Here is a 25,430-nt window from a genome sequence, read left to right on the forward strand (position 1 = left end):
CTCTACCTTTCTTCCTTTTACATTAACGCTCAATTATTTTATCATTTCAGTATTCATCTATTGGAGAACCCTTGCCTCAGCCCCCACAACCACTTAGCTACACAATGCCTCTAAGCTGTCCATTAACTCGGACATTTCCTCCTACAGATCTTCCCTTCCCCATCCTCCGCCAAAGCATTCACCAAACTTACCCATCAAACCTCCACTCCCCTGCCAGCATCCCATGCCTACTATGCCACGATTACTTTTATTGCACATACCCAGTAAAGCCTAACCTTACAGAAGAAAATCTCACAGTAAGGCAGATTAATACCAACCTCAACTAAAGCCTGAACACTACTTGGCACCCCCACTATCATGGTTCCTCTACTTTCCAGTTGTATTCTTAGTCCTGTCAATCCTTCACTTGCACACTAGATCCTATCCCTGCTGCCTCCTCTGTGACCAACCTATCAATTCCCCCATCTTTCTCACATGTTTTGTATTTCTATTGACTTTATCCTGTCAATGTTTGGATATGCTCAAATTTTATCTCCTTTCTTAAATTCCCTTCTTGCCCCATGTCTTTCTCTAGCTTCCATACACTGTCAGCGCCTTCAAGGGCACAATTCCTGAAAGAGTCTGCTATCTGAACTATCTCCAATTCCTTATCAATTATTTTTCTGGGATACAAGACTCCTTTACCAATTCTTTCTCCACCAGACCCTCAAATGTTGACTTTTTAAAGACTTTTTTCAAGCTTCAATTCTTCCCAAACTTTTTATAACTCACGACAAGAAATATATTTTACATCAAGTGTGTGTGTAAGCACACACATGAGTATCAGATAAAAATTTCACAGGTCAGATAAGCTCTGATCTTTTGATTCTGTTCTACTTCATTTAAAAAACAATACTGTTTGGGAATCTCTCAACTGATGTACACGATTGTTTTAACTGTCTTCAATTACACTGTCTATGCTGATGGACTTCCAAATCAACATTTCCAGAGTGAAAGTTTCTACTAAATCCCAAACTCATAAGGCCAATTTCCTCCTTAACATGCCACATAGTAGCTCTAACATACTTCAATCTCACCATGTCCAAAATTGGAGTTCCCAGCATCTTTCCCCCAAATTTGGTTTTCCTCATAGTTCCCTATCTTGGTAAACTTTTAACTAGTTTCCCAAGCAAAATATCTAGAAGTCACTGCTCATTCTTTCTTCACACTCTCCACTGTCACCCCCACCCAATCAATCACTAATCCTTGACAAATTCCCATCACTGTCACTCTCATCCAGGCTGCATTCACCTCACCTTGACAGTACAGTCTGGTAATGAATCTTCTTTTACTGTATTCTTCCAAAATTATAAATGTAATTCTAATCACTTTGTGTTGCTTACTATTATTGCTATAGCTTCAACTACCCAAAACTTAATGGTTTAAAATGCTAAATTATCTGCTCCCAATTCTGCAATTTAGGCAAGTTGGGGGGGAGGAGGGGGCTTGTCTCTGATTCACAGAGTATCTGCTAGAACACCCAATACGGCTTCCTCACTCATATATCTGATCCTTCACTCATATATCTGGGATGACTACAAGTGGGAGCGAGCCAGTATAGGCTTCCACACAGCATGGTAGTATCTGGATAGTGAGACTCCTTACCTGGAAGCTGGTTTCCTCTAATATGCAAAAGCAGAAGTTACCAGGTGTTTTTAATGTCCGGTCTCAAAAGTCCTAGAATGTCACTTCTGTCATATTCTATTGGTCATAGCAGTCACATGGCCATTCTAGATTGAAAGGGGGTAGGGGTAGGGGTGCCTGGGTGGCTTGGTCATTAAGCGTCTGCCTTTGGCTCAGCGTGTGATCCCAGGGTCCTGGGACTGAGCCCCGCATCAGGCTTCTCTGCTGGGAGCCTGCTTCTTCCTCTCCCACTCCCCCTGCTTGTGTTCCCTCTCTTGCTGGCTGTCTCTCTGTCAAATACATAAATAAAATCTTTAAAAAAGGGGGGGGTAGGGATAGAGTAAGAATAAAGTCAATTTCTTGATGGGAAAATTGCAAAGACACATTAAAAAAAAAGGCATGTAAGATGAAAGACATTATTGCAGTCATCTTTAAAAATGAAATACACCACAATCCACCTAATTCACATTCCTTCCAGATGTAAAATATACTCATCGTCTCCCCCTAACCAAAATGTCACCCTATTATAGCACTGGCTGTAAGGCCAGGATCTAGTTATTTAAATCAGGTTCAAGTGCAAATGGTACTCCTTGGGTTTAGTTCCTCACATACAGCTCTTCAGATATAGCTCCTCTTAAACCAAAATCCTATCACCTCAAAAGATAACTTATTTGGCCCACTGCAGTAAGCGAGGGATAGGACTGCAACGGACACTTGAGTTCAAAAGATGCAGAGGATAATGAGTTACACAGAAGGCACAGCAGTGCCATAGCAACGGCGCAATCTGCTGGGCACATCATTAGCAGTTTGATTAGAATACAGTCATGTTCTTTGAAAATAGTCCTTTGTGGATCCTGACTCTGCCCTCTGGGCTCCTGGCTCCATTCTCTGAGTCAGTCTTCCAATTTCTTAAGAAATGGTCCATGTTTTCAATAGTGGAGCTTTCTCAGACTGCTTCATGCCCGCACAAGACTGGGATTCCCCCCCCACACACACACGCAAAGGCTCTACTTAGCTGAACTAGACTATGTCTATCCTTTTCCATCTCAGCTGGTGGTGCTTCCATTAGCATCATTCTTGTAAAAACTTTGTGAGTTTCTTATGAATTTTATTAGAATAACCTCAATGAAACAGATGCCACAACCACAAATTTCTTTGAGATAGACCATTCACTACTTTGGGCTATGTCAATGGTGCTATAGGACAGCAGACTTAAGAGCGTTAGAAGCTCTTTTGGCTAGCTGACACATTCTAGAAGATACACCTTTAAGACCCTTTGAAGCCCTTTGTCTAGCTGAAAGGAACCAAGAGACATTGCCTTAAATCCTTCTGAAGTCTCAACATAAAATCTTATAGAAGCACTCTTAATCTGATCCTTACTCTGAGGCCATTTTTTACTAATGGCACCCTAGGATCTGAGAAGTAGTCAGATAAGCAAAGGGAAGGGAGAGGACAGTCCATAATGGAGGACCAGGATTAATAAAAGCATGGTCAAGCTGAGGAACAGGGAAGAAAGCCATCTTGCTGGGTTCATGATGGGGGGAAACACAAAATGAAATTGGAAAGGTACAGTAAAATCAAACAAAGAGTCCTGACTACCAGATCATGGGATTTGGAATTTATGCTCTAGACTATTTGTCCAAATGTTACTACATTGGAGACACTTGAAGAGCTTTATAAATACACAGTCTCGCCCTAGAGGGAGAAAAAAAAAAAGCTCCTAGAGATTTTATAAGGCTGGAGTAGAAATCTGTATCTAAGCAAAGCTCCCAGGTGATTCTCAGACACACCCAGACTCAGCAGCCACTGCTTCAGGCAACAGTCAACTGTCAACTTTTTGAGAATGGGAGCCACAGAAATACAGGCATCTAGTGAACTTTTTGGTTACAAGCTTGAATAATTAAAAGTTGTATTTTCATTTGTAATTTTCTATTTCTCTTTATTCATATTATTTCCCTCAGACACTTACTTCAGAGGATCTATGTACTCTTGGCCTATATACATCTATAAAAGCCCCATTCCCATAATAATCTCACCTTAACACATAAACGATAATTTTGTTTGGTTGTTTTGTTAAGAAACATGAGCCTGAGGGGAGCCTGGGTGGCTCAGTTGGTTCAACAACCTACTCTCGGTTTCGGCTCAGGTCATGATCTCATGGGTAATGGGACTGAGCTCCGCATGAGGCTCCTTGTTCAGCTGGGAGTCTGCTTAAAGATTCTCTCCCTCTGTCCCTCACCCCACTTGCACACGCGCACACACTCTTTCTCCAAAATAAATCTTTAAAAAAAGAAAAAGAAAGAAAGATGTAACTGGTATACTGGAGGGCAAAGTCCTAATAGAATTAGGAGGGTGTGGTACTATGTAACATAGGTATGAAATGATAAGGACCTGGCTTAATATGTAAGAGTAAGAATGAAAATAAAGAGAGATCAGAGCCTTAATGCTGTAACACTTCTGGAGGAGATCACAGAAAACGTTCTCTGCAACTTTAAGGTACACAAAGATTTCTTTAGTAGAGAGAGGAGAAAAAAAGCTTGAATCATAGGGTAAAAAATGATAAACTGGGCTTCATCAAAATTAAAAAACATCTGCTCTTTGAAAGAAATCATTTGTACAATGAAAACGTATGCCAAAACTTGAAGCAAATACAATACACACAGCTAGCAAAGCATGATACTGAAATATACAAAGAACTCTTAAAACTCACTAATAAGATAAACACACCAGTTGTTTAAATGTGTAAAAACTCTGAACTTATACTTCAAATATACCAGTGGCCAATGAGTATGTGAAAAGATGTACATCATTAGTTTTAAGAGAAATGCAAATTAAAACCACAATGTGATACCACTACACGCTCACTAGAATGGCTAAATAAAAAAGGTTGAGAATACGGAGCAACTGAAATGTTCATATGCTGCTAATAGAAATATAAAATGGTACTACTTTGGAACTAGTTTGGCCAATTTCTTATAAAGTAAAACATATACTCACCACCTGACTCCAAAACTGCACTGTTACATATTCCTCAAAAAAAAAAAAAAAAAAATCAAAATCTCCACAGAAAGCATTCTACACATAATGGGGTTCTATCAAAAGACACAGGAGCCAAAGTTAAAAGTTTAGAAAATTTAAGCCTCAAAACACCTAATCACTAATTCACTGAAACTAAAAAAACAATAAAAAACAAGTTCTGGAATCATACCTAGGTTCAAATTTGAACTCTATCATATATTAATTGTGTGAACTGGGGCAAGGAAATTATCCTTACCAATTGCTCAATTTCCTCACTTGTGAAGCAGGGAGAATGATTTATACACCATAAGGTTCTTGCAAGAATCCCAGGAACTAATGCGTGTAAAAAGCTCTTAGAGACATAAAGAGCATCATTAAATGTTAGTCATTATTACTGTCAATAAGTTTCTGGAACTCTTAATTCTTTCCATTCAGAAGCTGATAATACTAAGCAAGAGTATTTGAGACATGGTAGACAATTAATTCAAAGAGGTTCACAGGACATTTGTTAATCTCTTCCAGCAGTTTATCCTCATCATAATCAAGAGTTAATGGATATAGGGGCGCCTGAGTGGCTCAGTCTGTTGAGCATCTGACTCTTGGTTTCAGCTCTGGTCATGATTAGGGTTGTGAGATCCAGCCCTGTGGGGGGCTCGTCTCAGCGGGGAGACGGCTTGAGATTATATCTCTCCCTCTCTCTCTGTCCCTCCCCCTACTCATGAACACACTCTTTCTCGCTCTCTCTAAAATAAACAAACAGATCTTTTATTTTTTAAAAGTTAATTGATACATCTTATTTTAAGCAAATTTGACAGCTGGAAACTATGATACAGAATTTCAGTAGTTAAACCAGAGGGAGATATCTCTCAAATTCTAAAGCCAACAGGTTGACTTTAATATATAAGAACATTCAGTATGTAATTCACTCCACAAATATTAATTTACCCATAATTAATGCAGGAACATTAAGGTGCAAATCAAGATATAACTGACACTGCAGCTGCTTTAAATGCAAAAATTAGAGGTTTACATGGGCCATCCATGTTAAAAGATTTCTAAATGAGCCTCTGTAAGATGCTGAAGTACAGCAACAACTGAAATATCAGCTTTCAACCCAAACAAAATCATTTGTTTAAAATAATAGTAATAGTAATAATAGTCATTTATTAATCAGCTGTCATAAATAATTATTATTTACTACACTATGTTCTAGGCTTTTTACATGTATTAACATTTTAAGCCTTATAAAAATCTTATGTGCTAGGTACTACTATTATCTTCATTTTAAAACCAATGATTGAAACACAATGAATGTATTAAAATGTATGAGTTCTTTATCATATTAAAAAAATTTTAAAGGACAAAAAAATTTATGTGTCACCACTGGAAAAAGACTTTATATCATCTCTAATATAAAAACGGGTTCTCAGGAGGAAACAACCATTTATCCTGCCTTTCCTATAGGAACTATATTTCAGTGTTTACCAAGTAACTCTATGACAATTAAGATCTCTTCTTTACAGAAAAATTTTAGTAACAAATGTAAAAAGAATGACAGAATTAGAAAATCACCATTTTTTCAACCCCTAATATTTTAACTGATTAAATGGTCATCAAAGGGTACTTAACACCTTTAAAGAAAAACTTGATGGGGAAAAAGACTATTTATCAGCTGCCAACTAGATCTATTTTACTTTTAGGTCAGAAGAGGAGAAAGAATGCAACTTTCAATGAAGAGGACAGCGCTGTCACCACCTGAACCTACTGATCAATCTTAAGTCACTAACAGTGGGACAATCAAACATTAAGTGAATTCTCATGTGATGCAGCATACATTCTCCCACAGTACACATCTCCTACAAAATAATCTCGCCATAAATGTTCAACCTGCATGTAATCAATGTTGCATTTAACTTCCAGTTTACAGAATATATACAAGATAGAAAAACAAATTAATCCTTCAAGAAGGTGATTAAATGTAAAAGGTCAAACATTCCATAGGAACACTGACCCAGTTTTATAAAAAAAAGTCAAAAGCAACAAGAGAAAATAAAAGTAAACAAGGAGACTCTTTGGGATTAAAGGAAATATAATGACATAACAACCAAATATAATCTATGAGCCTTTCTTGGATCAGCCTACTGTAATAAGCCAACTGTAAAAAGATGTGGGAACAATTGGGGAAATCTGAATATGGACTAGGTATTAGCCTATATTAAGTAATTATCACTAATTCTGTTAAACAGAGACTTGAATGGTTATGTAAGAAAATGTTTTTAATTGCATTAAGTATTTTGGGGTACAATATCATGAGGTCTATAACTTACTCTAAATATTCCAGCCTCACCCTCAAATAAATGAAACAAATACAAGAAACAGTTAAAAATTTCTTAAATCTACCTAATGGGTATATTAGTGTTCACTGTACTATTTTCTCTCAAATTCTGTTTGCCTGAAAATGTTCATGATAAATATAAATGAGGGTAGTTTTAATTATTAGTAACTAACCTTTTTCTTGCTTAAGTCCCAAGTTAAAGAATTCCTCTAAATATTCTAGTACGCAGATACATGAATTAGATGAATCTACTACAGTCAAAATTGTGGCACACTGAATGGAAAAGCCACATAAGCTACATCCTTTCAGAGAATTTTATCTTAATGAAGGTTATTTATATGAGTGTGTATCATATATCCACTTGCAAGCTTCAAAAAGCATTTTGGCAACAAAAATGTTAACTTTCCAAAATATATTCAACAACTATACAATAAATGTTGACAAAGTAATTATTTTTGTTTTTATATACCTTTTCCAGTTCCAACAATAGTAAATAAAAATTTCCCAACAAACACTTGACTAGAAAAGCATTTTCCACTGAAATAAAGCAGAAAATGATCATGTAACTTACTTTTTACCAACTAATATTCATCTAAAAAGAAGTAATTAATCCTACTTTCAAAGAATAATTCATAAAGTCACAACACCATTGGGGCACCTGGGTGGCTCACTCAGTTAAGCGGCTGCCTTCAGCTCAGGTCATGATCCCAGGGTCCTGGGATGGAGCCCCGTGCTGGGCTCCCTGCTCAGAGAGAGTCTGCTTCTCCCACTCCCTCTGCCTCTCCCCCTTGCTTGTGTGCACATGCACGCTCTCTCTCAAATAAAATCTTTCAAAGATAATAAAGTCAGAACACCAAAGCCTGACTAATTATACAAAGATATTGTGATAGTTAAGACTCCAAATTAAATTTTTTAAAGTATTTGATAACTTCTGTTGAGTGGAGCCTGCTTGGGACTCTCTTTGCTCTCTCTTTCCCTCACCCTCTGTTCCTCCCAACCCCTCACGCATGCTCTCTCTCTCTTAAATAAATAAAATATTAAAAAAAAATTCCAGTGGCATTTTTCACAGAAATAGAAAAAATTCTAAAATTTGTACAGAACCATGAAAGACCCTGAATAATCAAAATATCCTGAAAAAGAACAACAAAGCTGAAGGCATCACGGTCCCTGGTTTCAAACTATAAACAGAGCTATGGTAATCAAAACAGTATGTACTGGTATAAAAACAGACACATAAGTGTATATTAGCTTTCAAACACCAAATTTAAGTGCTCCGTTTTAAAGTGCTCTGTTTTAAAAGTCTTTCCACCATACCTATTGTAGTACTGCAAGAGTTCAAAGCATTTGATCAAATAAACTTTACTAAGAAGCAGAATTCAATACACAAAATTTATCAGTTATGAATTTGGAAGCGAGGTCCATAATCCCCAGGAGTCCCCAAGACTCTTTTAGAGAGTCTGCAAGGTCAAAACATAATACATTTTCACTGATGGTACATTTGCCCTACATCTGACATTTGTACTGATGGTACAAAAGCAATGCTGGATAAAACTGCTGGCACCTTAGCACAAATCAAGGTAGAGGCACCAACCTGTAGCAGTCACTATTTCTTCATTGCCATGCACTTAAAGTAAAAGGCCAGTTTCACTTATAGATGTTCTTGATGAAACAGTAAAAATTATTAATCTTAAACCTGGAGTACACATGGTTTTAATTTCTGTATGACAAGAGAAGTATGCATAAGGCACATCTTTGCATTGTATTTTAAAATGTGTCAACACTTAATAGATCTGCATAACTCCGTAAGCAACTACTTTCCAAATGATTAATGCATGATGTTAAAAGCTCATGCATGAGTAAAGAGCCATTCAAAGTTCAACACAGATCAATAGACTTTAACTTAAGAGAGTATGAAGATTATTGATATGTTTCAGATTCCATTTTGCAACCAATATTTAAGAAACTACCACTTGTCAAATTTTGGTGTAGTATCAAAGAAGAATATCTGCAATTATGTATAAAGCCATTAATGTAATCCTCCTTTTTCTGACTACATAAGGCTGGATTTTATTCATATGCTTCAATCAAATCATCACATAATAACAGATGAATTGCTTAAGCAGATCTGAAAATGCAGGTGTCTTTTCTTAAGCTAGATATTAAAGAGATTTGCAAAAATTGTATGACAGTAGTTCTCAACCAAAGACAATTTGGGACATTTGGCAAAGTCTAGAGCTATTTCTGATTGTATACAACTGGACAAAGTGCCTTTATCATCTAGTGGGTACAGGCCAAAGATGCTACTAAATATCACAAGACAGCCCCCCACAACAAAGAATTATCCAGCCCAAAATGTCAAAAGTGCCAAATCTGAGCAACCAGAAGGGAAAAGAATACCACTCTTCTCAATTTTTTTTTTTTTTTTAAGGAAAAGGGAAGGAGGAACATAGTTGTTTTTTAATAAAAATGTTATTCATATTGACCTGTAATGGGTTTATTATTATAATTTTAGATGAATTAATTTAAACATTTTAAAAATTTCTTCATTCTAATTTACAATAAATATCAATAGGTTAACCCATGTAAAAGTTCTTTGAGGTCTTCAATAATTTTTCACATTGTAAAGTAGTCTTGAGACCACCAAGTTTGAGAATCACTCAATTAGAAGGAAAGTGTAACTAACCAAGTACAGTGGAGAATAGAAGAGGAATTAAAAGCACTCTAAACAAAAATAAACTCATTTCAAGAGTATAATGGATGACCAAAACAAATAAAAAAACACTATAAAATCGAACAGTTATAAAGAAAAAAGTTATGGTAGACCTAAAATGTCATTCTCCCCTTTAAGCAACAACAACAACAACAAAATTAAAAGCACAATTTCTTACCCTGACTATGAGGACTTGCTGGACTAAAAGATGGCTGATACAAATCTTTGGTTGGCGTTGGGTAAGCCTCTTTCCCTTGGCGCTGACTCATCTTTCCTGGTGTCAGAAGTTGAGATTCGTCACTGTTTGCTACCACAGCTCAAGGAAAAAGGAAAAAAGAATTAGTACCTATGTTATAGATTTACAAAATGGCACAGTTAATAACATGGAATAGAACTAAGATCAAAAGAGCCTCAATGGTTATATTCATTTTACCAACTCCATACTTTGGTTTGCATAATTGCTTTGTTTTCTGTTATATGTAGTTTGCCATCAACCCAAGAGAAACTGATAGGTATGCATGAGTCAAATTACAAAAAATCTGGACATTATAAAAATGAAAATACGTAGTCAACTGATAATGAAAGGTACTCCAAGGCTACTATGGACTTTTCATTGTTCTATTAACTATATTTGCCAATAAAGCAATAAACAAGAGACAAAGTCATTTCATAAAAGAAATACAAACGGTTAATAAACATATGAAGATAATCAACCATCATTAGTAATCAGAAAAAATACAAATTAGTAGCAGCATACAATATTTACATTCACTATAATTTCTACTCTAATTTCTAATTTTCATAAAAAGTAGGTATGATTTCCATTTTAGAGATTAGAAAACTTGAGGTTCATTCAGAGACTGTCCTGCCTAAGACTATGTAATAGAGGTAAGATGTCTAACTCAGAAGCATTTCGTTCCAAAGCCTAATCTCTTAAAAGCTTGCTGCCCCAAAAATCAATTTAAGTAGTGTTTAAGGTTGTTATTCACCTATTTGGCCAAGCTACTAATAAAGATGAGCAATGCCCAGTTGCAGAGAGGACAGAAAAGAGAAACACACTCAATGAAGGAATAGGGCAAATTGTCACCAAATAAACAGTGCCCTAGGGTCTCCATGTCCTTCCATTTTATGTTTCTGTGCTTTCTGCCTACAAAAACTTTAGCTTTATCTTGAGGGAGAATGATTCTCTCTTCACTACAGATTTAATTTTTAACTTAACTGGAATTTCACATTCACATTTTTATCACCATATCTTTTAAATCAGTTGCTTTAAATTCAAATTGTGTCCCATTGTGCTAAAGTTAAAGAATGATATTTTAGCTCTATACATTTCAATGTAAAAATTCAAAAAAACTTTCACTTAACACCCAAGATATAAAAAAATGTATAGTCCCATCAAGTCCATAAAAAAAGAATCTATACACTCCTGAATTTGTATCTCTTCCTGAACTAAACTCATGTCCAACTGCCTGCCTTATAATACCTCTATTCCTTAACAGGCATCTATTATCCAGAGTATAATTCTTGATTCTGCTTATTCTCCAAACCTGCCTCCGCTGCATCTCAGTTAGTGGAATTACTACTCTCCTCCCCCCTTTCTCAGGTCAGAAACCTTAGATATATTCTCCTATTTTTCCTCTTTCTTTCATGCTTCACATCCAATTCATCTGTGGGATCTTTGTAGTCTACCTTCAAAATTTATATGGAATCCTTTTACTTCTCCCCACTTCCACAACTACCACCCTGTTCTAAGCCAACCATTGCTTTTCCACTGGATCATAGCAACAGATTTTTACCTAGTCTCCAGACTTACTGCCTCACTCCTTGCTTGTGTAGAATTCATTCTCTACGTAGAAGCCTGAACAATCTTTGTAAATCATGAATCAGATTTACACCATGCAGAAATATCATAAATGGCTATTATACTTGCAATAAATTCCATGGCATAAGAACTCAAAAGTGGCTGGCCCCCTGCGTACCTTTCCAACCTCATTCTCTACTTCTCTCCTCTTTAGTCACTTGGCTCTAGCTATAATGGCCTTCTTGGTATTCCTCAAAATATGCCATTTTGCCCCAGGCTCTGGGCCTTTAAATCTCTGGTTCCATCTACCTGGAAAACTCCCACCCCAGATGTTCACACTATTGACCCCTCGCATCATTTGTTGTCTGTGTTCAAATGTCATCTCTTCAGAAAAACTCTTCATGGTACCTGTGATAAATAAGTTAATTTTAATATAATACAATTTATAAATTTTTGGTTATTGTGCACTCTGCCACAATTATAATCTATCACCTTATCAAACATGATTTTCATTGTAGCTCTTATCACTGTCTGAAATTATATCATTTGTTTGTTTTTTATCTGCCTTCTCCACTAGACCATAAGTTCCACAAGGGAAGGGAGTTTTGTCTGCCTTGTATTTCCATAAATCCTCAAGTCCTGGTATAGTTCTGGCATAGTGAAGGTGTTCAACAGAATCTTGCTGAAGGAACCCATCAATAAATTTTATATTTTTATGAAACTTCATTATCATAAAGTAAATGGCAGCTCCTTTGGTCACTAAATCCAAGATCCATTTAATTCCTAAAAATTGTTAGTAAAATTAAATATGTATGGTACTGATGTAGGAAGAGACACACTGACCTAAAGAACATAACAGAGAGCTCTCATAATCAAACCCATGCATATGTTGAGCCTAGACATACAAAAGAGGTACGGATAAAAAAGACTACTCCATTAATGACACTAGGAAAACTGAGTATTGGAAAATTAGCTCCCTATCCTCATACCGTGCACAAAGAAATAGTTTTATGAAAATTAAAGACATAAATGTAAAAAGCAAAACTTAAAACCTTTTAGAAGAATATATAAAAAGAGTATCTTCATAAACTTGGGGTAGGGAATGATTCCTTTAAAAAGGCACAACAGAGCATTAACCAAAATAGAAAGAACTGATAAATTCCACCATATTAAAATTAAGATTTTAATCAAAAGGTACCATAAAAATTTAAAAAGAAAAACAGGATATTTGCAACATATATAATTAACAAAGGGTTGGTATCTAGAGTATGTTAAAAAATAATAATAACCCTGTGTATCAACTGGAAAAAGACAAACAACAGGAAAATTTAGGGATCTATCAAAATGAATAAAATACCTAGGAATACATTTAACCAAGGAGATTAAAGATCTGTACACTGAAAACAATAAGACAGTGATAAAAGAAATTGAAGAAGACACAAATAAATGGAAAAGCATTCCATGCTCATAGAATGGAATAATAAATATTGTTAAAATGTCCATACTACCCAAAGCAACCTACAGATTCAATGTAACCCCTATCAAAATTTCAATGACAGAGTACCTGGGTGACTCAGTCAGCTAAGTGTCCAACTCTTGGTTTCAGCTCAGGTCATGAGATTGAGCCCCACATCAGGCTCCACGTTGAGCTTGGGATTCTTTCCCCACTCCCTTCCCCTCCCCTTCTGTTCCTCCCAAGGCTGCACATGAACTCTCTAAAATAAATAAATAAAATCTTTAAAAAAAAATTTTTTTTTTAATTCCAATGGCATTTTTCACAGAAACAGAGCAAAAAATTCTAAAATTTATATGGAGCCACAAAAGACCCTGAATAATCAAAATAACCTTGAAACAGAAGAACAAAGCTGCAGGGCACCTGGGTGGCTCAGTCGTTAAGTGTCTGCCTTTGGCTCAGGACGTGATCCCAGGGTCCTGGGATCGAGCCCCACATTGGGCTCGTCTGATGGGAGCCTGCTTCTTCCTCTCCCACTCCCCCTGCTTGTGTTCCCTCTCTCACTGGCTGTCTCTCTCTCTGTCAAATAAATAAAATCTTTGAAAAAAAAAAAAGGAGAAGAACAAAGCTGAAGGCATCATGCTCCCCACTTTCAAACTATAAAAGAGCTAAGCAAAACAATAATCGAAGTAATCAAAACGATATGGTACTGGCATAAAAACAAGACACAATAGATAGAACAGAGGGCCCAAAAATACACCTATGCATATACGGTCAAATTAATTTATGACAAAGGAGCCAAGAATACACAATGGGGAAAAGGGCAGTCTCTTCAATAAGTGGTACTGGGGAAACTGGACAACCACATGCAGAAGAATGAAACTGGACCACTATCTTACATCATATTAAAAAATTAACTCGAAATGGATCAAAGACTTGAATATAAGACCTGAAGCCCTAAAACTCCTGAAAGAAAACACAATCAGTAAGCTCCTTGACATCAGAATTGATGATGGCTTTTTAAATCTGACACCTAAAGCAGAGGCAACAAAAGCAAAAATAAACAATAGGACTCCATCAAACTAAAAAGCTTCTGCGCCACAAAGGAAGCCATCAACAAAATGAAAAGGCAACCTACTGAATGGGAGAAAATACTTGCAAGTGATATATCTGATAAGGGGTTAATGTCCAAAATACATCAAGAGCTTATACAACTCATCAGCAAAAATCAAACAATTTGACTTAAAATGGGCAGAAGGGCTGAATAAACATTTTTCCAAAGAAATAATAGCCAACAGGTACATGAAAAGATGCTTCACACCACTAATCATCAGGGAAATGAAAATCAAAACCATAATGAGCTATCTTCTCACACCTATCAGAATGGCTATTATCAAAAAGAAAGGAAATAACAAGTGTTGGCTAGGATATGGAGAAACCCGACTGCCTGTGCACAGTTGGTGGGACTGTAAATTGTTGTAGCCACGATGGAAAACAGTATGGAAGGTCCTCAAGAAGTTAATAACAAACTACCATATAATCTAGCAATTCAACTTCTGCATATTTTTCTGAAGAAAATGAAAACACAAATTCAAAAAGATATATGCACCCCTATGTTCACCATAGCATTGTATTATTTACCATAACCAAGACATGGAAACAACCTGAGTTACCACTGACAAATGAATGGAATACTACTTAGCCATAAAGTATGAAATTTTGCCATTTATAACACGGGATGGACCTTGAGGGAACTATGCTAACTAAAATAAGTCTGACAGAGAAAGTCAAATATGATAGGATTCAAGTTCAAAAACCAAGTTCATAGATACAGAGAACAGGCACAGGCAGCGGGGTAGTGAGTGGGCAACAAGGGTGAAGGGAATCAAAGGGTACAAACTTTCAGTTATAGAATAAATAAGTAATGTGAATGCAATGTTCAGCATGATGACTATAGTTAATACCATACTGCATATTTGAAAGTTGCTAAGAGAATAAATCTTAAACGTTCTCATAAGAAAAAAATAACCTGTAACTATATATGGTGATGGATGTTAACTAGACTTACTGTGGTGACCATTTTGCAAAATATGCAAATACTGAATCATCACTGTATACCTGAAACTAATAGACTTTTATCTCAATATAAAATTTTTTTTTAATTAAAGAAAAAGAAAAATGGGGGGATGGATAGACTTGAACAGTGAATTCATGAAAGAGGAAGTGTCAATAAATATGGCCAATAAATATGCAAAAAGATATTCATCCTCTTTGGTAACCAGAAAAAGACATACTAAAATCACAATGAAGTAAGTATGTTTAATTCAGTAAAACTGGCAAAAATTAGTAAGTCTGAGGGATGGGAATCAATGAGACATTTGAAGCACTGCTGCTGGAAAGTAAACGGATATAAGCACTGTGGAGAACAATATAGAACTACCTTACAAAACTGAATTTCAGTATACCCTATGGGTCCAACAATTCCACTTTTAGCTTTATACCTAGAACAGTACTCTTTTATTGCATTTACCAAGAGACAAGAATGTTCATAAGAGCAAAAATCAAAACTTAAATACTCATCAACTGAAAATAAAATGGATGAACAGATTGTGGCATATGCCTATAATGGAATAGCATATAGCACTGAAAAGGAATGATCTATATCTATACCCCAAAACATGGTTGAATCTTCAAAGTATTAACACAAAAAACAAGTTCTAAAATATGACATACAGCATGATACCACTCAAAAAATTAACCAAGCAAAACTTAGTGACACATATGGAATTTAAAAATATCAAAAAATATATTTCTTAAAAAAGCAAATGATAAAAAATAAAAACTAGTCATCACTTCTTGGGGGGCAGGCAACAGGGATAGAGGAGAGAAGAAGCAGGAGAGAAGAAGCACACAGGTGAACATGAGGGATTTTAAAGATTCAAGTTCTTGAGTGGTAGGTTCAACACATACTCTCTGGATGATTATGCTTTATAATTTATATATGCTACATATATTCTTTTGTAGTATCATATATGATTTATATATGCAGTATCTCTTGTAGTACATATATTCTTTTGTAGTATCAGACATCAGTACATTTTAGGCTAATTTAAAATACATTATAGAAGAACAACTAATAGAATTAAAGTATGCTTCAGTATTCCATCAGTAAGATATAGGTATCTGTATCTCGAATAACCACACATATAAAGAAGGAAATAGTCTGAGAAGTGCAAATTTAGTTGTATTCATCTCTTTCTAACCCTTAATAGTTGAAGTATTACTATTTATGATTTTGAGAACCATGAAGTCAGAGTTTATAGAAATAGCAATATAGAGAATATGCTGTATATTTAGAAAAAATTTAGGATTTTTTCCCCTATTTATTCTCTTACCCCTATTTGCAAACATTAACTGTACAGACAACAGGATTTGCAAAACATAAAAATCATTTTGATGTCCTACGTCATTTGTACAATCTCAGACTATTTGAATGTAAGCTTGAGAAGGGCATTCACTTTGTTTTTATCTGTACCCCTTGGCCTAAAACTGACAATAAATACTTGCTAAAGGACTAGATAGATAGTTGACAAATGAATCACTGCGTTATTAGTTGTCAGAATAGTTTCTGACACAATTGCTTCACCTACTAAAGATAGCATAACAGTGCCCTCTGCTGGTTCTACTTTATAGTGGAAATAAAGTAACCTTTGCTATTCATATTGCATTATTATCTTAAGTATAATAGAAACTAACCATGCTGGAATAATTAATAGTTAGATAATTAACATACCAGCTGTAACTTCTAAGGAGAATATGATTCTATAACTACCATCTTTACTTTATTAAGTCAAGTCATCAATATAAAATCTGTTTCATAGTCTGGTGTTTGCTCTTAATCTAAGGAAGCTAAGATAAAGTTAATTAAAGTCATAAATAATCTCTATGTAAATCCTAAGACTCCCCTTACAGATGGTGTACCTATTCTCAAATACTTAAAGAATCTAAGTATGTTTGGGTATATATCATTATAGTTTTTTTCATTCAATACAGATCCTAATATTAAGGAAATCACTTTTCACTCTAAAAGATATATGATCTCTAGTAAATAACTATATAGCTTCAGCCTTTTAGTAGCTGGCAGAGTATAATATAAGCTCATCTCTAATATATATTGCATATTCTTATTTGTGTATGCAGAAAATATGTACCCACAATAAATCTCTTCTATTCCAAATAGAAATTAAAGACCTCTGTTTATAAAATCCAATTACTAAAACAGAACCATTGTAATTGGTCTTAAAAATTTAACTCTGGGGCGCCTGGGTGGCTCAGTCGTTAAGTGTCTGCCTTCGGCTCAGGGAGTGATCCCAGGGTCCTGGGATCTGGCCCCACATTGGGCTCCTCCGCTTGGAGCCTGCTTCTTCCTCTCCCACTCCCCCTGCTTGTGTTCCCTCTTTCACTGGCTGTCTCTCTCACTGTCAAATAAATAAATAAAATCTTTAAAAAAAAAAATTCAACTCTATGTTTCAGTTCAGCACTGCCAATCAGTTCACCTGACATCTAAATATATGAGGTAATTACAGTAATTGGAAAATCCACTAAAAATATCTGCCAGGTATCACAAGTAAGGCTGCCAAGAAAACATAAAAATATTCTGATGTCTGTATACTTCTTTCAACTTTTAAAATTTCTACTATTCTAATAATGCTGGTTGTATAATAAACAATATATTTAAAATACTATGAACTGCTGCAATTCAGAATTTTAAAAAGGATTTTTTTTTTTAAACATTTTATTTTTACTTTTAAGTAGTATCTACACCCGGGATGCTTGGGTGGCTCAGTTGGTTAAGTGTCTGCCTTCGGCTCAGGTCATGATTCCAAGGTGCTAGGACTGAGTCCCATAACAGGTTCCTTGCTCAGTGGGGAGCCTCCGTCTCCTGCCTGCCACTCCCCCTGCTTGTGCTCTCTCTTTCAGTCTCTCAAATAAATATTAAAAAATAATAAAAAATTTTAAAAAGTAATCTCTACACCCAACATGGGGCTCAAAGTTACAACCCCAAAATCAAGAGTTGCATGCTCAATCTCTACAGACTGAGCCAGCTAGGCGCACCTTTAAAAGGAATTTTAGCATATTACTTTAAATTGTCTCTTTTTAGAAAAAAATTACATACATACTATAATCAGTATTAAAGACAAATAGCAACCAATCCATACCAAAGAATTTTACAACTAGAAAAATGCTGCCATTACCGTGGCGAAGAAGTCTCCTTCTTTAGTCAATGGAAAAAAAAAAAAAAAGAGCCCCAGAGAACTGACTTGCAGTGGTCAGATACCTGTTCAGGAATAAATACTAAAATTTTCTAAATCAATGTAATTTCCACATTGCCCTTCAGTAAAGTTTAAGTCTCTATCTGATTTATGACACAATAATATTTTAATTATTTGGTTAGATGTGAATTCAGCAAACTGATGGTTTCATGATGATGTTTTAAAACCAGAAAAGAACACACTGGGTTAGTACCCAATTCTAACTCCTTGATCATTTAAGTTCTTAGCTTCCAGCTCTTTATCTACAAACTTAATGATTTATTAGATGATATCTGTGGTTCCTTTCACCTCAGTAATTTTATGATTTTTCAATACAAAAGTTGCCTCTGTTACAATGCTCTCAAATTATATATTAATGAGTATAACTCCCCTGCTAGACTATCATGATCCTTAAGGGTAGGGCACATGTTTTATTCATATATCCTCCCCAAAGCTAGCACAGTGTCTGGTCAAAAAAACTTTTTTTCAGAAATAAATTTAATGGGTACACCTTCTAAATCCCTAAGATGAAACATGTTTCATTTATGAAATCCCCAAAGTACAAATAAATGTGTTTCATAACCAAATTATTATGTAAAGATTATGAAAAAATAAAACAATATTTCTCATTTTCAAATGGTAGTGAATTTCTTGTACCACGTCCAGTCTCAAAGAAGTCTGATCTATGCTTTATGATGACTGTAGAAAGGAATACTATGAAGAAGAGGTCCTGAATTATGAAGTAGATAATTAGCTAAGTAAATAATCTATCTTTAGACAATCAAGAAGTAAATATACAAACACTATCAATCTTAGATGGGCACTGAATGACCATTTACATTCTTTGCTTAGAATTTCAGTGCCTAGAAAGAAAAGCAGAAGACTTAATAATCAAAAGAGAAGTACCGTATGCTTTTTATAAGTACACAGCAAAATATCACGTCTCCAAATATGCCAAACTTTGGCTACTTACTTGATGGCCCAAGGACATCTTTGCTATCACCAAGAAGCTTTAAATGCAGGGTAATTGAGCAGCAAACAAATACAATCCAAACCAGGAAGAAGCAAAATGCATCAGGGTTGAAGCAGCAGTGAAACGAAAGGACAAGGAAAATAAGCATTAGTTTATAAATAGAAAGCACATGCACATCAATCCTAATAATCATAATTCACAAGGAATTTCCTTTGCCACACATAAAAAGATCTTGGCTTAAGCATTATCAAATATTTGTTTAAATTTTGGAAAACAAAGATGGAAAGACAAAAATGAAATCAACTAAGTATTTCGTTTTGAAAATTACTCAAATCAAAAATTACTTTCAATTTTAACAAGATATGGGTTAGGAGTGGTGAAATTATTTGGAAACGTAAAGGACAGCCCAATGTTGTTCACTCTTTAAATTTAAATGGTTTAAAAATCTATAACACCCATGCACTATTAAATATTAGTTCTGCATGCCATGAAAGCACTTAACACTACATAGAAATTCAGTCTGTTTCTTCTATAAAAAGAAAGGAACATTTACTGAGTGCTTATTATATGCCAAGCATTGTGCAAAGAGCTTTTACAAAGACATCAACAAAGCAGAACAAATTTTTTCTCAAATGGCAAAAAAAAAAAACAAAGAGGAATATTGATTAGAATGATAAACTGATAAGTTTTATTGTCAGACAAATTTTCTTGGACCCACTAAATATGAAGTGTTAGCACGTGGAGCTACTACTGGTCGTTAGGAAGTAAGAAGACCCAATTCTGAAATGAATAACTCACAATCCACTAAAAGAAAGGGTAAAAGACTGACCATTTGTCTAGTAACTATTTTAACATACATTATCCTAAATGTTGCCTACGGCAAGTGTTTTGGTCTCCCTTGGAACAGAGTCCCTAGGGTTCCTTCATTTCAAATACCAAGTATAGTAACATCAAAATCAAAGTTACAACAAGAATTAAAAATTTCCACTGATGATATTATTGTTTGCTTTTTTATTTAAAGGGAATGAAGGAATCCTAATTATCTGACCAAAAAGAAAGGTAGCAGTTGTTTGCTTTGCCTCCTTCGGAAAAATCTTGGCCCTGTTGCTTCCCTAATGATCGAAATTGTGTTTTAATTCCTTTAAAGGTATTTGCTCTAGTCATTTTTCTGTAGTTGCCCATTCTTCTATAAACTGATTTCAGCTTCACAGGTTAAAAAAAAAAAAAAAAAAAAAAAAAACAACAGCTGTAATGACAATAAACTAATTGTGCTCAAGTCCTTATAACTGATGGCCATGTTACCACAACTAGCAAGTATGTGGGAAAAGATTATAAAGTATTTGTGGTAGGAGATCTCTACAAAGTCCAGTGATCCCATGTCTTTGTGTATAATCCCTTCTCTTTGAGAGTATTCTGGACTCACTGAATCACTTCTAATGAATAGAATATGGCAGAAGTGAACGGATGTCACTTCCAAGATTACACAGTAAAAAGACTATGACCTCCAACTTATTTATAGTCTCTTGCTCTCCCTGGGGAAAGCCAACTGCAGTCATGAGGCAGCCTTGTAGGTAGGCCCATGAGGTGAAGGAACGATGTCTGTCAACAACTACTACTTGAGTTTGTAAATAAATCTCCTGCTTTGGCCCTCCTTGCCCTCCCATCCACCCAGTCAAGCTTTCAAATGAGACTGCAGGACACACCCTCCCCAGTAGCCTGACTACAACCATTTGAGAGATTCTGAGCCAGAGACACCTAGTAAACCGCTCTTGGATTCTTGACCCACAGAAATTATAAAATAACAAATACTTGTTGTTTTATACCACTTAATTTTTGGATGATTTGCTATGTACCAATAAATAACTAATGTGATACTGGAAAACGGAAAGAAGGAAACAGAGAGTCAACCATGGTAAACCTGACAAATATTTCATAGACAGTCTCTAAATATATCTTTTTGTATTGATATGAATAATTAACTGATTTCCTTAGATTTAAATCACCAGTAAATCTGAATTTCTTGAAGGAGAACAATGGTTCTAACCATATATGCACAATGGGACTTTCTAATTTCACAAGGCCAGTCATTTTTGAAGGTTTTTTAGTTGGTCTTCTATTTAGGATAAATGATTAAGTTCACTTTCAACATATATATTCTCAAATTTTGTTAATTAACAGCATTATGTCAACTTCTTTGCAGCTGTATTCCTTGCCTGTCTGCTTCCAGAAAATAATCCCTAGCATATACAGCAACTTCTGATATTCGTTTCAAATGTTTTCAACATTATAACTTCAAGCATGTTTGTCATATATATCTGATTCTATTAATCTAATTTTTTTCATATTGAGACACTCAAGAATCAAAGTAAACACTGTCTATTCCTATCACTGATCGATCCATCCAAATATTTATAAGTACCTATTATATAGACAGGTGTCATTTCAGGCACCAAGGGATATAGCAGTGAATAAAAAAGACAAATATTTTACCCTTTGTGGTAGTTATGTTCTAGCGGGAGAGATGAACAATACCATACTAAACAAGTAAAAATTTGTTGCATATTATATAAATACTAAGGAAAAAATAAGCAGAGAACAAGGACACACAAAATGTTAAAGAAGAGGGAGTTATAATTTAAGATAGACTTCACTAACAAGACTTCACTACAGAATTGACTGAATAAAATGAGTAAGTTTACCAGAAGGACATGAAGGGGAAGAGTATTCAAGGCAGAGGGAGGAATGAGTATAGAGTGGAGGACTGGGATGGAAGCAAGTCTGGAGGGCATGGAGGATAGTAAATAGTCCAGAGAGGCTGAAATACAAGTAGGAGAGTAGTAGGAAATGAAGTCAAAGAAGTAAATGGGTGCCAGATTATGCAGGACCTCGTCAGGACTTTGGCTTTATTCTGAATGAGATGGGGAGCCACTGGATTTCTGAGAAAAGGAGTGACATAATCTGATTATGTTTTAACATGATTGTTCTGGCTGCTATGTGGAGAATGGACTAGAGGGACATGAGTACAGTCAGTTAGGAAGTTACTGTAATAATCTAGGGGAGAGATGAAGGAGACTTGATCCAGGTGGTAGCAGTGAGGGTGAGAAAAAACAGTTGAGTTCTCTGAACATATTTTGAAAGTAGAGCCAACAGGATTTCCAAACAGACCAAGTATGAAGTTTAAAAAAAAAAAAAAAAAGAGGAATTAAAGTGATATAAGCGTTGGGGTCTGAGCACCTGGAAGGATGGAACTGTCATTGTCTGAGACGGAAAGGACAGTGAGAGGGGTGAATTTACAGAAAGAAACAAAAGTCCTAAGTTTGAGATAGATTAACTCTGAAATGTCTGTTAGACATCCAAGTCAAAATATCAAGTAGGCAATTGGACATACAAACCTGCACAGAGAAAGGTTCAGGCTGGTAAGAAACAGTATAAATTATGGTATGTGTGACAGTTAGGTTATATGACCTGAAGAGCTTAATCACAAGAGACTAAAAAATGCGACAGAATAAAAAGAACTGGCATTATAAAGAAAACATACATTATAATGGAACAATAGAACTAAGAATTAAGCTGAAACACTCTAAATAAAAGTGGAAATACATAAAAAAAAAAAAAAAGCAAGACTTCAGAAACCTTCCCAGAACGTTGTGGATGCAAAGGCATTAAACTGGGATACAGTGAAACTATCCTCCCAGAGTTGCGTGTAAGTAATGCCAACGGGAAATGGGATATATTAATTTTATCAGGTAACTTGTATCACTTGTGTACACGGCTAAATTGCATACTACACTTCTTACTTTTACTGCTTTTAGGACCAGCGCCTAATTTGCACAGTTCCATGTTGTATAACACATGAATAAAGACAATGTGAAATTACTGATGTGGAAACATTCTACATAAGTATCTTGTTAGATAGTTTAAAAAATAAAAAGCTAGCCAACTCTTCTTGGCTTTTCTTAGAGAACCAAAATACTACTAGAAACTCAAAGAATCCAGGAACTTTCTTTCAGCCTGTTCAAAAAAAGACCATTAAAGATATGATGGAAACATTTTCTCTAACTGAATAACATCATATTTGTCATTATCACTTCAACAATGTCCACACAGTCATTTCAATAATTTCTTTGTCATATAAACAGATACTCTATTTTGGCAGAAAGTACGGGCTGAAAGTGATAAAATAATAGTAACATGCCTAGAGAGTTTTTCTATTTATCATTTAGTATACTATCAACTATTTTAACTAAAAGCATGAAGTACAGCCATTACCTAAATCTTTACTGAATTTAGTCTACAAATCTCAGGAAAAGAGCATTACGCAAAAATGGGATTTTATTTAATGTACTTCTAAATATTTGCCACGCCATCTATAATTAGCATAAAACCCACTATCTTTCAGAAGTGTAACGGAGTAAGTTCATAATCACACCCTTCATCCTGGGAAACCCCTCAGTCCTAAGCAATTCAGGACAGATGGCCACCTTATAACACAGAAACAATCCCATAAGAGCTATAGCTTGATTCCATTGCCTTAAGCAAAGCACCTCCCTCTCAACATACATATTTGACTTAGGCCATCTTTTGAGCTTATGCCAAAGCACAAACAGCTTTGATACAACTTGAAAATAAAGTTTCAAGCAAGTTGCACCTCTTCCCCCAACAAAGTTCATCAAGTTGTGTTCATTGTACAAGCAATGCTGCTGGCACAATTTGGAAGGAGGATTATATAAAACATCCTAAGAGTGCTCTATTTAGTGCTATCTTCGGCCCTTAGAGTAAGAGTCTTCAGTAAGAGATGCAGCAGCTGAGATTTATTTCTTCTTCCTACAGGAGTCCTCTTTCTACACTCAACTTTTCATATTCTTGCAATGAACTGCAAAACACACATTGTGTACATTTTATCCCTGAGTTTTACAGGAGATATTTTATGGAAATATTTTCTAGGAACTAGAGCTTATCACTCTTAGAGAATATTAACTGGCATGCCAGGCAGTTATTTTAAAATAATCTAATCAGACTTTTGATTCAGCAAATGCACTTCTAGGAATGTACACTGAGGTGATCATCTAAAATATTTAAAAAGACGTGTCCACAGATTTTTATCACATCACTTACAGTAATCTAAAACAGCCATCTATTATTAAATAGTACATTTATACAATGAAATACTATGTAGCCGTTAAAGTTTTTTTTTTCACTGACTGAACAGCATTCATTATACATTGACTTTTAAAAATAGGCTACAGAAGTTTGTATGACTCCACTTCTATAAAATTTCATGTGTAAGACATATACATATGAAGAAACTTAGTAAAGAGGCCACCAGAATATTAAAAGTGGTTGCCTCCAGAAGGTAGAATTTTATTTATTATATTCTTCTGTATTGTTTAACTATGTCCCCATTGGTATGGATTATTTTTACAGTAAAAAAAAAAATTAAATCCATACACATTTTGGAAAAAATGAAAACATTTTACAAGTGATCTTTTCAATCTACATGAGTTACTTAGTATAATGACATAATCATCTATGATAAAATATAGTGAAAAATAGATTTTAAGAATCCAACCCAAAATCCTCAAAAAATGCAAAAATGTTAACATTTCAAACATAGCACCATATATTACTCACTGTCTCTTGAACTTCAGCAACTTCTGAATATGGCAAGATCTAAAAAAAAAACAAATTTTCTCAGGAGTGATTTAATGTCAAATACTTGAATCTGAATTTAGAGAGCACCCAGTGTATCAAATGAATTAAGTGGTGCATTAATCTTTTAAGAAGTAGCAAAAAAAAAAAAGTGCAATAATATGTTTACACTGGAAACTAAATCCTTTTAAAAAACAAAACAAAAAAACCTCTGAGGCTTTGGGAAATTCCAGTCAATCTGTCAATCTGTGAAGTCCTCTCTGGCATGCTCTGGGGCTTTTTCACAGTTCTTATCCTCCCTGCATGTATTTAATTCTATCAGCCTTTTCCCCATGTAAACTTTCTCCTCTCTTGGTTTCTAAAGTACTCTACTCCTCTGCCTTCCCTTCTCCTGTTTTCCTGGCTCCACTTCATCTTCTCATTCAGTAAGTGAGTGGCCATAACCAGTGCTCAGTCCTCAACTTTCTTTTTTTTTTTTTCTCTCAATCTGCTCCTTTCCTGCAGATTGCATTCATGC

General features: G+C 35.2%; 1 protein-coding gene across 10 annotated transcripts in view; it reads right to left on the bottom strand.

The window, feature by feature from the left end:
• The window catches only part of OSBPL8 (oxysterol binding protein like 8), a 157,679-nt gene that overhangs the window by 69,123 nt on the left and 63,126 nt on the right, over positions 1-25,430 (bottom strand). The window contains exons 3-6 of one of the 10 annotated variants that reach the window (XM_040637281.1): positions 24,896-24,934; positions 19,265-19,301; positions 9,904-10,032; positions 4,660-4,692 (exon numbers count right to left, since the gene is read on the bottom strand). In XM_040637281.1, the coding sequence (XP_040493215.1) occupies positions 4,660-4,692; positions 9,904-10,032; positions 19,265-19,301; positions 24,896-24,934 (238 nt within the window). Of the gene's footprint in view, positions 1-4,659; positions 4,693-9,903; positions 10,042-19,264; positions 19,302-24,895; positions 24,935-25,430 lie in introns of all 10 variants that reach the window. The other 9 variants (XM_040637280.1, XM_040637284.1, XM_040637282.1 and 6 more) reach the window with 9 other exon arrangements.

This window comes from Ursus maritimus, unplaced genomic scaffold, assembly GCF_017311325.1.
Source record: "Ursus maritimus isolate PB19 unplaced genomic scaffold, ASM1731132v1 scaffold_21, whole genome shotgun sequence".
NCBI classification, from domain to species: domain Eukaryota; kingdom Metazoa; phylum Chordata; class Mammalia; order Carnivora; family Ursidae; genus Ursus; species Ursus maritimus.